Source organism: Mya arenaria, chromosome 7 (assembly GCF_026914265.1).
Source record: "Mya arenaria isolate MELC-2E11 chromosome 7, ASM2691426v1".
In the NCBI taxonomy this organism is placed as follows: domain Eukaryota; kingdom Metazoa; phylum Mollusca; class Bivalvia; order Myida; family Myidae; genus Mya; species Mya arenaria.
In genome coordinates, this window is record NC_069128.1 from 40,327,282 (window position 1) to 40,341,722 (window position 14,441).

At 33.0% G+C, this 14,441-nt stretch overlaps 1 protein-coding gene across 1 annotated transcript in view; it reads right to left on the reverse strand.

The window, feature by feature from the left end:
• LOC128240004 (uncharacterized) overlaps positions 1-14,441 on the reverse strand; it is a 136,786-nt gene that overhangs the window by 32,518 nt on the left and 89,827 nt on the right. Inside the window, exons 54-69 of the mRNA XM_052956480.1 lie at positions 13,543-14,274; positions 12,875-12,972; positions 12,191-12,455; positions 11,065-11,307; positions 9,930-10,052; positions 9,511-9,692; positions 9,131-9,269; positions 8,796-8,909; positions 8,045-8,224; positions 7,658-7,799; positions 6,559-6,743; positions 5,916-5,999; positions 3,372-3,508; positions 2,354-2,561; positions 1,582-1,698; positions 1,102-1,247 (exon numbers count right to left, since the gene is read on the reverse strand). Of these exons, the coding sequence (XP_052812440.1) occupies positions 1,102-1,247; positions 1,582-1,698; positions 2,354-2,561; positions 3,372-3,508; positions 5,916-5,999; positions 6,559-6,743; positions 7,658-7,799; positions 8,045-8,224; positions 8,796-8,909; positions 9,131-9,269; positions 9,511-9,692; positions 9,930-10,052; positions 11,065-11,307; positions 12,191-12,455; positions 12,875-12,972; positions 13,543-14,274 (3,095 nt within the window). The remainder of the gene's footprint in view (positions 1-1,101; positions 1,248-1,581; positions 1,699-2,353; positions 2,562-3,371; positions 3,509-5,915; positions 6,000-6,558; positions 6,744-7,657; positions 7,800-8,044; positions 8,225-8,795; positions 8,910-9,130; positions 9,270-9,510; positions 9,693-9,929; positions 10,053-11,064; positions 11,308-12,190; positions 12,456-12,874; positions 12,973-13,542; positions 14,275-14,441) is intronic.

Genomic DNA, 14,441 nt, shown 5'->3' on the forward strand with positions numbered 1-14,441 from the left:
TAAAGGCTCATACTAGTTAAATCTATAGTATATTATACATTCTTATCACGTCATATTCATTCTTTCAGCGTTTATACAACTATTACGCATACGTAATGAAACATTTCTATATTTTATTGGTCAATAGACATTTTAACACTCCGCATACTTGTATCAAATATACTTTGAAAAATATGCTTATTTTGTTACATTACAGAAATACATACGTTTATTTCTCATAAAGATTTATGCGAATTCAGTTTAATTTACATCTAAATTTACATAGAAAATCTTAACTATTCGACTTAATTTCCTAAAAACACATTTATAAATAAAAACCGTTAAGAAGTTAATAAATGTATACAAGAAAATTACATAATTAATAGTTTATTAAATTATATAGTTCTTAAACCAAATGTAACATAACGATTAAAAAAGCAAATTACTGTAATAGTCCGCATTTTATCTTGTGATTTACCCCCATGATATTAATACACCTTATACACGGAATTAAAACAATAAGATATATGACTTGTTTTAAGTTATTCCAGGAACAAACATTCTCAATGCAGGACACGCAATTATGTTGTGGTTTTCAGCTAACAACCAATGCAGGTAAAACGAGTCAGGTGTTTTATACATATCTTTATTGAGATCGTCCAGAAAAAGTGTTATGAACTGATTGCCTGAACTCGTTCAATAGGGTTTTAAATTTAGTATATTTCTTATACGACGTCGAATGACAGATCCTACTTAAAGTAAAATTTTACAAATATTGATTGTGCTATTTTTTCGTCATTATCATCTTTTTATTACCTTGTATACTAATTTTAGTCATTATCATCTTTTACCTTTTATTCCGATTTTCGTCGTTATCATCATTTAATTACCTTGTTTACTGATTTTCGTCAGTATCATCTTTTACCTTGTATTCTGATTTTCGTCATTATCAACATTTAATTACCTTGTATACTGATTTTCGTCATTATCATTTTTTTTATTATCTTGTATTTTGATTTTCGTCGTTATCATCTTGTATTACCTTGTATACTGATTTTGCAAGTTGGTAATATTACAATGTAATATTCTTAGAGTGGCTGATGTTCCTTACAAAAACAATACCTTAAACTGAAGTTTCTCCATTTCGTTTGTAGGTTTCCGAACACTGTATGATAGTGATAAGGACGACATCCCTGATGTGTTTGCAAGTAACGAAACCGCATATTCCATGTTTGGAGTTGCATAGGTTGTGTCCGCAACAAGGTTATCTTAAAGAAAAACAAATAGATGGAACATGAAGAACAGGCAGATATATAAAAACAAACATTGTATCTATATATGGTACACACTTCATACAAGTAAAAACACACGCTAGTGCTACAGCGCACAAACATTATCACTGAATAAAAAGGACAACGCTCAGAATTTTAAACCAGGTCTACTTACATTGCAATTGTTATAAAAAAAAAAAAACGTTGGTTATCCTAAAGCTTTGCAATATTCATTGTTAAACGCAGATGCTGGCGGTTGAATTAAACCTATACAGTATATTATAAACATGTTTACTATCTTAAAAATATGTATATAGTGTGTAAATCCTACTTTTGTCTAGCATCCAGACTGGTCCAAGTTCGTCTTTGTCACCAAAGCAAATTCCCGAGTCCGATCCTATTCCACATTGACGTGCCTGGTCGAACTCACAATTTCTTAAGAGAGTTGCTGTGAAAAAGAAATAATCATTATTTGAATAGTTATAAATCCTAATAGCTTGTGTCCTTGTTATGCATAAAGAACTGGTCGGTGTTTAGCATCATCTGGCTGTTAATTTTCGATCTTCTTAACACCAACACAAATAAAATAAAATAAAAACACAAAGAAAACTTTTGCTGCGACAGGTTCAGAAGCATAAGACGTCTAGTATTAACCATAGAAAGTGTTACCTTAAATTATTTAAGATAATGCAACTTTTTGGTTTTGTATTTAAATTGAACTCTACTGGATTGCATTTTCGAGCACTTGTTATACCTCTCAAAGAGGTTGAAGTGTGCATAATAACATTTATTCGTGTTTGTTTTTTTCTCTACACGTGTGTTTTCTTTCTTTTCTGCTTGATATGTAGGTTTTAAATTGAAAACTGACATTAAACATAAAACCAGGTGGGTATGGCTATTACTAAATTAAATCAAAATTGTTCTTTCAATTGCTTAATTTACTTCATTTGCTTAATCAGAAAAAAACGCTTAAACATGTTGTGCTTTATAACTATTGCAATTACATATGCAATCATTGTTTATTTTGTTAACAATGCAGACATAACTCATTCTTGAAACAGAAGAGCATTTCAATACATTCAATGTTATGTTTAATTTATTACCTGCACATACTCCTTCATCAAGATATACATCCGTCAGAGAAAACACAAATCCTTGCAAAGTTTGATTTAGATAGACATCGTACATTTCAAAGACCAACCGAACGTTATGATCCACGTATTTCTCTGGAATATTTGCACATCCCCGATACTCTCCCTTTGATGTTAACACACTAGGAGTCCATATGGTATCTGTGGTGCCATTTGCAAGCTAACAAATAGATCATGTTCAAGTTCATTCTGACACAGAAGAGGCTTAAAGTTTCTCAAGATAATTACTATTTGGACCGGTTAGTTTAAACATAAATACTTCAAAACAAAAACCATTTTATTAATCAATCTCCTTCACATGATTGAACGCGAGAGAGTGGTATTTCGTTGTGATTGAAACCGAAGTAGCCGTGGAAACCCACTTGTCCTGCTTGGCTACCACAAACAAAACACACATGGGTCCAGCCCGGAAGATCGAATTTGGGTCGCCTAGGTGAGAAGAGAGCGCGCTAATAACTGCAATAACCGGACGACCGAACCTTGGACTACGGGATGAATTAATTCACTAATTGTACCCGTGTAGTATTAATTCACTAATTGTACCCGTGTAGTAACTCGAACATTTATTTTTACGCCTATGTCTGTGGGTCTGTGTTGCTTGTGTATTTGCACAAGTCGATTATTGTTATTTTGTGGTCGTTGTAATATTCAATACATTCAGAAATCAAAAACCTTAGAGAACGCAGCATTAAACAAACACGTTATGCATGAACATGGACACGGTTAATTATTTTGCATAATGAAAAAATCTTTAAATAGGCTATATCTGGGGACCGGAATCTTCTTATTCGAACGATTACAAAATAAGTAATTTCTTGTTCGATTTCAGTCGAAACAAATGGAATATGTTTACATATTAGTAATTAGTAAGAGACACAATTTGAAATGAAACCAAACGTTAATGGGGTCAGCAGACAATTGCAAGATAGAAAATAGTACCATGAATTCATGTTTAAGATATTAACAATACCTCCAACTTAACAGAGATCCACTGTTTTAAATTTGATACTTGATATCCAAAGGTGACGGATTCTCCATATCCTGCTTCAAATGCAGGCGATACAATTCTGGCTACCTCGTTATGACCGGCGTCCAACTTAGTTAAACCTGTTAAACGTTACAGTGTCAAAATATCAAATAAAAAGTCACTTAATACAAAGCTTCATTATTCATAAACAAGTTGAAATCCAAAATAAAGACTTTGTGTTTTCATTGACAATGCGTGGTTTTGTATCTGATAACTTTGGTTGTTTCCATTTTATCATAGACACTGTCTTGATATGGGAGGGAACTGGGGTGAGATTAAGTACTCAAAACTTTGTTTAAACCCCCAGTGACCTTTTATTTCACTTACCGATCCCACGTACGAGGGGTGATCCAGAATTACGTGGACTTCTTACATATTTTCTATATTTTTCGTCCAAATCATTCTAAAATTCATGCATATCTTATTTGAAGTATTCTGCATAGACGGTATGAAATTTAGATCTGTAAAATTTATGAGTATTGAAAAATTACGGGTTCTTAGATAACAGGAACGGACGGTCGGCGCACCGTCTAAAATGAACGTTCACAAACGTTTTATGTATCTCTTACAACATGCTTTTCTTCCATGTTTTTCTATGAAATTCCGCCAAATTACGTCATATTAAACGCTGACTTCATACGAATATACTTATCAAATTTCTGACGTCATTTCCATTTAAAAGTTGTAATATTCTGACTTGATTACAAGCACAGTCTGGGATACAACATGGCGTCATTGGACTTTGAATAAGCGCGAGACGATGAAGATTTGCGTTGAATTGGGGAAGACACGGACACAGATTATGATAATGATGGCCGAGGTGAAAATGAAGCAACATGTGCCGTTCATTAGTATTTAACTGGCATTAACGTTTAAGAGAACAATGATATTTCATAGAAGACGATAAGGAAAAGGGACAGAAAAAGACAAGAGGCACGACGTTTTCGACGTTGGTGAAGAACGTCATCAGAGGGGTTCGCCGTTTGACAGCACATCGTAGCAAGCATAGTCGGGGCAGGGTACGGAAGTCCAAAGGGTTTTAAGAGAAGATTAAGGCGTGCGAAAAGTTTGTGCGAGATGGGTCCTACAATTGCTATGAAAGGACGAGAGAGAAAAATGTATGCGTTATTCAAAGACTGCAAAGATTTGCACAGGAAGGTGAACAATTAATGAACCGGGTTACTTTGAAAAAGTGTTATTTTTTTAAATAATTAATTAATTTTTTTCATATTAATATTATTTATTTATTTTTCTTTTTATTTATGTTTATCATAATATATGAAGTTGACTATGCGTCAGTGTTGGTTGGTAAACTAAAAAAATATGACGCTTTATGAGCGCAGCGTCATTGACGTCACTGAACTGCGCCGGTCGGGTTCAACCATATGTCGTAATATGATTGTAATTTAGCGAAAATTCAATATTTTGCTCTGAAAATTGCAGGGATTATATAAGATATGTTATATGTATTGAATGTGAAGTTTCTACGTTCTATGTGAAATGATATTTGAATTATTAAAAAAGTCCACGTTATTCTGGATCAACCCTCGTAATAACACCAATATATGCAAATACATATATGTTTAAGTATGTGTAGCATGCCTGTGATGTTTTGCGTGTGGAATGTCTGTGTTGTTTTGTATATTCTGTGTTCCATGTTTTGTGTCTCGGTTGAACTTTGACTTTGTGCCTTAAAACTGGGTTATCGTAAATTGCTTGGCAACTAGGCTTGTCCCGGACGTTTTTATTGTATTATTATCACAAATTAATCTTTTTATCACTTGATTTAAAAGTAATAGATATAGATAAGGCACCAACGGACCAGGTAATTGATATTATACATAAACACTATAGCGCGAGAGTATATTTTCAATAATAACTATAGTGGGTAAATAAATTGTTGTGTACCATGTTGTCAAGAACAGACGTTCACCAATTAGCGTAAAAGTGAATAACGTTGTTATTTACCCGTCCGCCTTTATTTTTAGCCTTTACATTATGGCTGATAATATATAAGCGAAAAAAATGAAAATATTCAATAACATAAAACAGAAATGTATGTATATTGAAACATATTATTAACTTTCTGAAAAAAAATAATACACTTCATTCTTTCAGCAAACATATTTTTATTTGTATGAAGAAAGAATTATTTTAAAACAAAATACAAATATAAGGTAACACATAATTAGCGTTACTCCTTATTTTGGACTTAACTATTTACAAACCTTTCCCCGTTATAATATAAAAACGAAATAATGAACATTATTGAATACTGATCAATTTTGCAAACAATTTTCAATAACATAAAACAGAAAAGTATGTATATTGCAACATATGCATTTACGTTTTGCATAACAATACACACCATTTCTTCACAAACATCCTTTCATTCGTATGAAGAAAGACTTATAAAATTGTTTTTACAAATATAATGTAACACATAATTAGCGTTATTACTTATATTTGACATTTATATTAACAAACCTTTCCCCGATCTGTTAAATTCTCTATATGAGAACATGTATCCACATTCTGAAATCCTATGGTCACATGTTACAGTGGCAGTTTCTGAAAAAGTATGTCGTGATAAAAGTCAATATTATTTTAGTATTGTACAAGATAAAGATTAGAATGAGTACTGTTTATAATTATAGATATACGTTTTATGCCGTCGTACAATTAAATCTGTGGAGTATATACCGATTTAAGTGGAGAATTTTAGATAATAAAAAAAATGAGTCAGAAATCGTAATGTAAACAATATGAATCACCATTCATACATATATTTCTATAATAGTTGTCAAACTGCAGACATCTGTATACAACTGGTAAATCTTTGTTCTTTTCAAAGTTAGCCGAAATATGTATTGATAGGTTCATATTTATCCGATATTTACCAATAGAATAATTAAATGCAAAAACTAACCAAACGAATACCAGTGGACTAAGTATAAAAGTTTTATTATGTCGGCGGCTGATCACTATTAGAGCAAAGAAGTCAATGGTTGATTGGTCCATTAAGTATGGATGATACATAACATTATATGATAACACGTTATAAAAGCAAGACAAAGAGTACTATTGCGATCAACATTTTTAATTAACTTCGGAAAATAATGGTTCTTACTGCATGATATAGTGGTTGTAACAGCACAGGAACATTGTCTATAAATCGGATTGCATTCGATTACAATACAATCACTAAGATTGTCTTCGTATCCTCTGCAAATGATAATCGTGCTTGCATTCGAACATCTACGTGGATCCGTATCACAACTACTATCCGAATTCTCTCCATTTCCAATGTATTGCCTGGAAGAGAATAATTGGGACATAAAATATAAAAAATAACAAGTAAACCATTAAAAGTTAACACGTGTATAAGGGTAATAGAATGAAAACTACAGGGACAATCCAGTATATAATATCTGTTGAGAGGAACAAGGTGTTTGCCAAATGACACTCACTGCCATACACACGTTGACATACCAAACACCTCATACCCATCTAAACAGCTTGTTTTCAGAACAGAATACCAAAGCAATATTTAAAGTGTTATGGTCTTTTAAAACGCGCATTCTCTCTTAAATTTGTTGTTGAAAATTATTGGTCAATATTTCATAACAAAAATAATTATATTTTTGAAAAAAGTACATTAGTCCAATTTACATTTTTTTTTTATTTATTACTTCTACTATTAGTAATTTTTGTGATGTAAATTTATTTTTATTTGAAATCGAAGCAATTATGTTTGTTATATAAGTGCACAAGAGAATACAATTTTAAAATGAGAAAAAACTTTTGCGTTTGAAAATTGACTTAGCAAGTAGTGTGATATATGGGCCTGGGGCCATGATTACGAACAGTCTCAAGTTCAAGTCTAGACTCAGACTCAGAAAAGCATTTTAATAAAGGAACAAAAAATCATATTTATTCCATTTCTTTTACAAAATTGTATGTTAATAATAATAAAACATTTATATAGTAATATATTTCAGCAAAGTTTACCATTAATACTCTAATATAAGGTAAAGGGCAATGAAATGAAGTTTTGACATAATGAGTCTTGAGTCTGAACTCAGACTTGAGACTGTTCGTAATCATTGCCCCTGGAGTACCTCCTTTGTAGTCCTTAACAACCAGTATGGTTTGAAGGTGACTTTCTACCATGAGACCGGCCTACTGTTATTAGTATTTTATACATAACACGTGACAAATACACGTACCCTTTCTCAGCCTCTCGACAAATCAATTGCCCTGTATGGGGCTGGATTAGTGACCCGCACCAATATTGTGGCTCTCCATCGTCGATTGATATTAGGACTTCACTAGTGTCAGTCAACATGGAGGTGACACGTGGTCGAGTTCCTGAATATTTTAGGTAAAAAGGAAAAACGTATATTTATATGCGAAAATATGATTATGCAAAATGTGTTTTACTAAACATATTGTTTATGAATAAATGACATGTGTTTCACACATATGATCATCTAGCTCATTGATAAGTTCATTTAATCACTCATTCAGCGTAATGATGAAATCATGTGTACATTTTTATTTTTAAACTTATCATATATTTTTGTTTTTGTACAGTAGTGTTTAATGTGACGTACTTCTAAAAACCTGTAGCACTTGTAGAACGACTGTTTCAGAAGCATACAACAATAATCTTTCATCCTCCATAATTAAATCATCCCCTTCGCAAACGCTGGTATTTGATACCATGTTGGTAAAACGAACACACAATCTGCTGCTGTCAAGTAGCCGCAAAACAGTTGTTTTTCCTAAATAAGCTTCAATATAACAAACAAATAGACTGATCAAAAATCTAAAGCTTAATTTTTTTTACAACTATTCATTTTTATTGCCTCGTTTCAGTATGCAATAAGGTTGCTTTTCATGTCAATTGTTAATTTTACATATAGCTATAAAATAGTTTGTCACAGAATGACATTTATATATTAACGCTTTAAATTATTGAAGTCTTAATAATCATTATGAACATTGTATGTATTTCTGGTTTCAATTTCACCTCATACTTGAATTATCCTTCAACTTGTATATTAATTTTAAAGAGTAATACGCAAGTGCTCAAGTAAGGTTATAACTGCGTAAGGGTTTTCCATAGTGCAAATGTTTTGACAATAATTATTTATATTGTTGGCAGACTTTGCCAAAAAAAGGCAAATGCTTTTTAAACAAATACCTGTAAACATTATTATTTCGTAAAATTTGTTCGACTTCTTATTACCCCTTCATCTTGAAACATCGGCACCTCTTTGGCATTATTGGTACATGCATCGCTTTTGATAAATTATATAATGCACTTTCAGTTTAATAATGGTATATGACTATATAGACAACCTTTACTGTTATCCTGCAAAACCCAGTAATGGCAATCGTTGTGAGTTGGTAAGTTAATGGTTGTTTTGACGACATCTGGGATTTCAATTATTCCGCAAACATCTGACTGCATCTCTAAAACAATGCATAAATTTATTGTTAAATCTTAAATATGAATACATATCGCAGAAAACCAACAAAAGCATACAAAATATCAGTATTTCACGATTTCTGTGAGACTGAACACATATACAGATCAATCCAAAAATATGAGTATGTGGTTTGGTATATCTGTTAAACTACACAAAGTTACCGCAGGTAATATAAAAAAAATAACAATCAACGTGTACACGGACCACTAGATATATCCAACTCGTATGAGAAAGCATCTGCCTTTGTAGATACCAACGTCACGTTGGTTATTTGACTGGAACTCGAAAACGTTCCCATTGTCAACGAGCTTATGTTGTCATGACAATACTTACTACCAGATACCTGCATAATTTAAGAAGTTGGAAAAATGAATTATAAATCAAGTTAAAAAATATTAAAAATATTCTAGTTTAATCAGGACAGTTATACGATACAACAAGAAGTATACACACAAACTAACTAAAACATAACTGAAAATAAATTCATCAGAGGAAATCACAACAAGGCAATACAGCTTTACCATTTGTCCATTATAAACATTGCTTTATTATTAACTAATACATTAAATACGTGTTGTACCTACCTCGATATAGCTTTCCGAGCAATTGGTGCTTAAAACAACATTGTGGAATTTCAGATTAACTTGATGGAAGTCTTTAGAACTAAAGCTGTATGTACAGCGACTGGATGTCGGTGAGAGCGGATAGTTTTCAGGAATAAAAGTATTTGGAGACGGGTCACTAACATTTATAACCGCTCCACAATCTACAAATATTAGATAGATATAGTTAAGCTTGGTTTGGATAAAGAAATAATTACAGATTTGAATATAAAATAAATGTATAAGATTGTTCACACTATATGATTAAAAAGTATCACTCCATTAATTTAACAAAACACAATAACTATTTCAAATTTGATAAAGGTAAAAAATTATAAACAGTGACTTTACGGGTGGGGTATTCATATGACGTAACCGATCATAATAAGCTGTATGCATACCTAGCCATATTGGTCTACAAGTATCTCTGTCCAGAGGTAAATACTTGCAGTAATGTGCAATGTCAAGGTTACCCTCATTAACTATTGGAAACATATCGTTCTGACCACAATGCTTTGCGATATCTGTAAGGGTATACAAAGTAAAAATTAGAATGGGCAATTATGTTAGACAAGGGTGGTAATGTGAATATTTACTAGTTTAAACCCCCAGTGTGCTCGTGTTTCACTGACAATGCCCATGCCGTAATCCCATCATTTGTTTAACAGATGGTCTGGTTTGTTTGTATGTCTTTCCTCGTTTGTGTTTTTCTTTCAGTGTTGTTTGAGTCCTTACCTTGTTTCGCCGAATAGGTTTATATTTGAATGTTTGACTACTGGGCTTGTCCCTGTAGCTTTCATTATCCGTTTTGATAGAGTATAAGCTGACATGAGGAACGAACAAAGGAAAACGTATAACTATATGTTTCAGTTAGAACAAATATACAGGAAACATGGCATAATATTTATGTGCATAATACCAGTGCCATTAAATAACATTCCTGAAGGATGTTGTTGCGTAGCGGTTACGATTTAATCAAAACTTCAATCGACATCAATGTTAAGTACAACACTGCCCATGTCCCATGTGTTTAGCTGTATTTTATTTCGACGAATCACAAGGGCATTTTCAGTGATCCCAATAAACCAGGGAATAAACACCTACACTGTGGCAAAGTAAGGGGAAAGTTTTACAGACGCCATCAGTAGTGAACGCCAGTTTAATCATTTTTTGCGAAATAAATGTTAAAGTATAATTAAAGAAGCAAAACCGCATCATTAGTCACAATAAAACAAACGCATTGATGGCATTGCCAACTATAGAATAAACAAAATGAACAAAATAAAAGCATTGCTCACAATCTCATCTTTAATCATTACAAGTCAAATCTAGTCCCCGCATAACAATCGTCAGGGGGCATATTCTAACTGTTACTGTTACTAATTGAACGGAGTAGTTTTCCGTTAAGGCTATGATTTGTTCATACTGGTACCCGATATCATTACAGTTACAAGAGGTTATCCTGACGCTTCTGTTATGATATTGACATTTTATACTTTCGCTCGATAGGCTAAAATTTACAAGTAAAATACGTACTTTCACAAGAGTGCCTGCAAATTCCAACTTCTGCGAGTCCGTCAATACACTGCGTCACGTGTAGACCACACGCAAGATCCAACATACTTTGAACGCACTTGTCCTCGGAAGTTCTGCCTAGACTACTCTCTATCGCATTTATACGTGTAAGCATGTCGTTTACGTTATCCAGTCCCGAAAGTGTTGGGAAAGTCACCATATTGTATCCACAGACACCATTCTTCAAATAGTGACAACCAAAATCTAAGAAAATAAGTATATTGAAAATTATCAGGAGATATATATTCACTCACTTGTAAACACAAGTTTAACTTAAAGGCCTAGTTTAAGGACTGTTAAGCATGATAATCCCCTGCTGTGCATCTCCTGCTTGTTGCACTGGTGTCACAGTGGGACCAATATCCTGTGGATTCGTTTATTGGCTAAGGAACATTTAGTGTCCATTTCTATCATAATACATCCCAAACTGCACAGCAAGATACTCAGATTGGAGATCTGATAAGACAATTAGGCAAGTAAATAAAGATCAATTAACAGAAGTTGTTTACAAATACACGGTTGTTGTTTTGTTGTTTTTTTATGTTGTTGTTTTCGGGGGGGGGGTGCACTTATAGAAGGCTAGGCCTTTTATCATTTATTTACCGTTTGGAGGCCACTTTGTTTCTAATGCATTCTAGTTGTTTTATAATCCATTTATTCAAAAGTGGTCCGAATAGTTTACGTTTCATCCTTTTAAAGGATTAAATGTTTTGCTCTTGTGGTTAATCGGTGGACGAAAACATTTGGTGAGTGGACGGTTAGTGTAGTCCAAAACAAATAAATAAAAATAATTAACATCATTTTTTACGATCAAAAGTACTTCGAAGATATTGAGTTTATCGGATTACGGATGGAATTTAAAGAATATGCGTTATTTAAGCAAGTGCAATTCGAGTGTAAACATTTTGTAAATATACTTGGTTTTGTCAATATTGACTAGTTATATCGTACATTTAGTGGATTTGTATTTCATATTTAGTTTAAACATAATTTCATATCTACTTTTTCTTATCAAAGAATGTTTCTTCCATTAAAAAATACAAGTAAATATAAACTGATAACAAGGTTGAATTCTGAGACCTCTTACCTAGTATTTCAATCTGCACTGACGCCTTTGGCCAAATATCTTCTGGATAGCCAACAATGTCAATTACACATTCAAATATATCCCCTTCATCAACATTGTCTACACCCGCAACGTTTAGCGTGTAAAGGATGTCTTGACTCTCTGCATGCAACTCTACAGTGAATTTTCCAAATGGATAACTCACTGAACGGTTATGCACGTCAAGCAAAACGTCTGAATTGCGGGCAATGACACCCTTGATCAAACTTTTCCAATATAAAATCACCTGAATTGAAAATTAACATAAACGTAAATGACAATTAAAACCTTCAAAAAATTGTCACATAATTTTAAAGGTTGGTGTTAACGTTAATACAAACGTATACATTTAATGAAAAGGCACTAAAATAGGTATACATTTACATGAACAATTGATGTTGTGAATATAAAACAAAGTCAAACATCATTTTCATTTTATTTTCTCATTTTCATCATGTCCTTTTCTTACTTTCCATTTTTACAAGACCAATAAGTTACCTCCAATAATATATTTGTTAGCCTACAATACCCAAAGCGGACGCACTGCGCATTTCCGATAAAACATCATATGTTTTAAAATGTCATATCCTGTAACGATATTTTATATCAAAAGTGTGTCGTAAAATTTCAGAATTTTGTAAATATAGAGTTGTACATGATACTTACATATTGATTGCCAACTGATAAAACGCTGCACACTAGCGACGCATTCTGTCCCAGGCGAGTCCGGTTAAGTTGTGAGATGGAAACCATTGGAAGCATGCCTGAATCAAAGTAACCTCAGTCCCTAATTTCTCGATAATCTCAAGCGTAACAAGCTAACGAAGTTTATTTCATTGAGCCAAATATCTTACTTTACTTGATTTTGCTTCATACAAATGAGTTTATCGTGATTATCATAAGGATAATTTCCTTTATAAGTAAAAAACTCAAATGAAAATCAATTAAGTTATCTTCATTCTGCCATAAGGGACTTGAGGTGTTTCGAGAAATAGGGGCCGAAAAGTATAAACATAAGTCAAGTTGTTCTTAATATAAGTTCTTCCAAGTTTAGAAAAGTGTAACAATGTTAATATTAACGTTTTGTTGACCCCTAATGTTAAACAAAGGCGAACAAATCAATATGTACGTTTTACTCATTCCTTATCTGAAATAAGATTACCGTAATACATACAGTAGTTCTATTCACAAGAATGGTTATAAAATTAAATTTCCGAAGACGTCGAACAACATTTACAGCAAATTTTGAAACTAAACACTAACTTTTATGACGTTCCATGTCTAGATATATACACGTCAATTAATCAGTATATATGTTTAGATGTAACACGTACTTGCTTGTGTGGAAGTCATTGTTGTTTCGGGCCTTTGTGTTGAAGAAACTGTTGTCTTAGGTCCTTGTGTAGACTCACTCGTGGTCTTTGATCCCTGAGCGAACTTAGTTGTGGACATACTTTCTTGTGTGAACTCAGTTGTGGTCTTCGTTTCTTGCGTGAAATAAGTCGTGTACATATTCCCTTGTGTAGACTCAGAGGTGTTCTTGTGTCCCTGTGTTGAACTAGTTGTGTACACAACTTGTGTGGAATTAGTCGCGTACGCATTTCCTTGTGTAGTCTCAGATGTGTTGTTAGGTCCCTGTGTAGAATTCGTTGTGGATATACTTCCTTGTGTTGACTCAGTTGTGATCTTAGTTTCTTGTGATGATTTTGTTGTGTACATACTTCCATGTGTTGACTCAGATTTGGTCTTAGTTTCATGTGTGGAGTAACTTGTGGTAACCCGTCTTGTGGTTGTCGGTTCCTGTGTGGAGTGAGTTTCTTGTGTTGAATTGTTTGTAGAAGGTGGTATAGTTGTTGAAAAATTTTGCGTAACCGTTATATTTGAGTTCGAAGTTGTTCCGGTTTGTGGAATACCTCTTTTCAGGCGTACAGTGCGACCCATTGTAGTTTGCATATCATTCGGTGTAGCAGTGTGACTCCTTGTTGTTTGCGTTCGATGGGTTGTAGTAGATTCACCATATCCTTTTGATGTGTATCGATGTTCTGATGAAGTGTTATCAACGAGGGCTGTAAATGTCATTAAAATGTCAAACATTACACCATCAATCTTAAATATATTCTCAAATGAAATACGCAGTTTGTATACACAATATTCGAGTTTATCATGATAATATTCACTAAATAATTGTCACAAAGCGCAACAGATAAGCCAAAGTTAAGACCTAAGTTAATTA